Source organism: Aplysia californica, unplaced genomic scaffold, assembly GCF_000002075.1.
Source record: "Aplysia californica isolate F4 #8 unplaced genomic scaffold, AplCal3.0 scaffold00364, whole genome shotgun sequence".
Lineage (NCBI taxonomy): Eukaryota > Metazoa > Mollusca > Gastropoda > Aplysiida > Aplysiidae > Aplysia > Aplysia californica.
Genome location: NW_004797634.1, coordinates 148021 through 149506, shown reverse-complemented (window position 1 = coordinate 149506; position 1486 = coordinate 148021). Strand labels below are relative to the sequence as shown.

The window sequence follows — 1486 nt, the reverse complement described above, 5'->3', positions numbered from 1 at the left end:
AAGAGCATACTTCCTGCGGACACTTTTTAGGCTGAGTGACCCATCTTGTCTTGTACTATCTTTGTTACGATGGCGTCTTAGAAGACGGACTTTCCCACGATTAGATCTAAACGAAACTAATGAAAACTGAACAATAAACTACATTGAGTTCAGATTCCTTAATGTAACTGACTGTGCACCCTTTAAAAGATTTTTAACCATCATTTTTTTAAATTCGAAAGTTTGGAAGTTTTAGGCCACCAAAGTGACGAACTTTTACAAATATAATATACTAGCTGGGCCCCCTTTCGGTGAAAGGAATGATCGGTACATTAAGATCAACTGAAAGTTATTTGACTACTATATTTACACTCTACTGGAATGGAACAATAAATCTTGAGAGATGCAAAAAATAGAAGGGCCTAGATCTATACCCCCTAAAACAAAATGTGCCTCGCAAAATGTCACTTCCGCACTTCCGTTGTGAAGGACAGCATACACATATTTCTCAATGGAATAATCACAAGGGCCAAAGAAGGACGGGAACTTTTTGTGAAATATATTTTCTAAATTCCGGAAATGAATAAATAAAAAATCGGGCTCTGTCATGGCCGGACCTATCTATCTTTTTGCAGGTACATGCCAACTTTCGACTCTGTAGCTGTGGTAGTTTTATGGGAAAAGTGACACATATGTTTCCAAGTTGCCAAATATATAATCTAGATAGATACCTCGTAGAGAAAACTGCCGATTGCCGGGCCAACCATGAACCCTAAGGAAGTAGCCGTCTCCATGATGCCCTGCAAAGACAGAACAATGTACACTATAGCAGAATTACACTAAGTAAAGTTGTTCCCGATCCAATCTGAACATTGGGGATAGCCTTGTTAGAGAGACAACTTCCTGGGCCTTTGGGCATATTGTGGTAGGGTGTCCAACAGAAAGTAATATCAGGAAAAAAAACATTCCTGTTATAACAGAAAGTAATAACAAGAAGACAAAAAACATCCGCAAAAACATTCTACCGTCAGCAAGCTGTTAAGATGTACTAAGTCCAAACTTCTACATTCTTATAAAACTGCAGTTTCTTAATCTGTGGCAGACCCTTATCGGCTTTATGTGCTCCAAAAATATTTAGTCGAAATTCAAATTCTAACTATTAAATAACAAAGCAAGAAAATTGCGTTGTGAAGGTAGAACTGTGGTGCGAATAAAACTGGGTTTGTTATTTTCTCTCTCCTGTAAAATAAGGTTTTCTGGGTTTAGCTCATTTTAACAGCGTTCTCGCGGTATAGGGATCTTTACCACCCTTCTCTTTATCCAGTGTCGTCTTTGTCCAATGCAAACATGCTTGTTAAAAAAAAAACCAAACAACAACAACAACAACAACAACAACAACAACAACAACAACAACAACAACATCAACAACTGCAATGAAAATAATAATCATCATCATCATCATTATCTTAATCATAATCATAATCATAATAATGATAATAATAATAAT

General features: G+C 36.7%; 1 protein-coding gene across 1 annotated transcript in view; it reads right to left on the bottom strand.

Annotated features, from left to right (window-relative positions):
- The window catches only part of LOC101863997 (MFS-type transporter SLC18B1-like), a 15406-nt gene that overhangs the window by 4665 nt on the left and 9255 nt on the right, over positions 1-1486 (bottom strand). The window contains exon 5 of the mRNA XM_035971036.1: positions 711-779. Within this exon, the coding sequence (XP_035826929.1) occupies positions 711-779 (69 nt within the window). The remainder of the gene's footprint in view (positions 1-710; positions 780-1486) is intronic.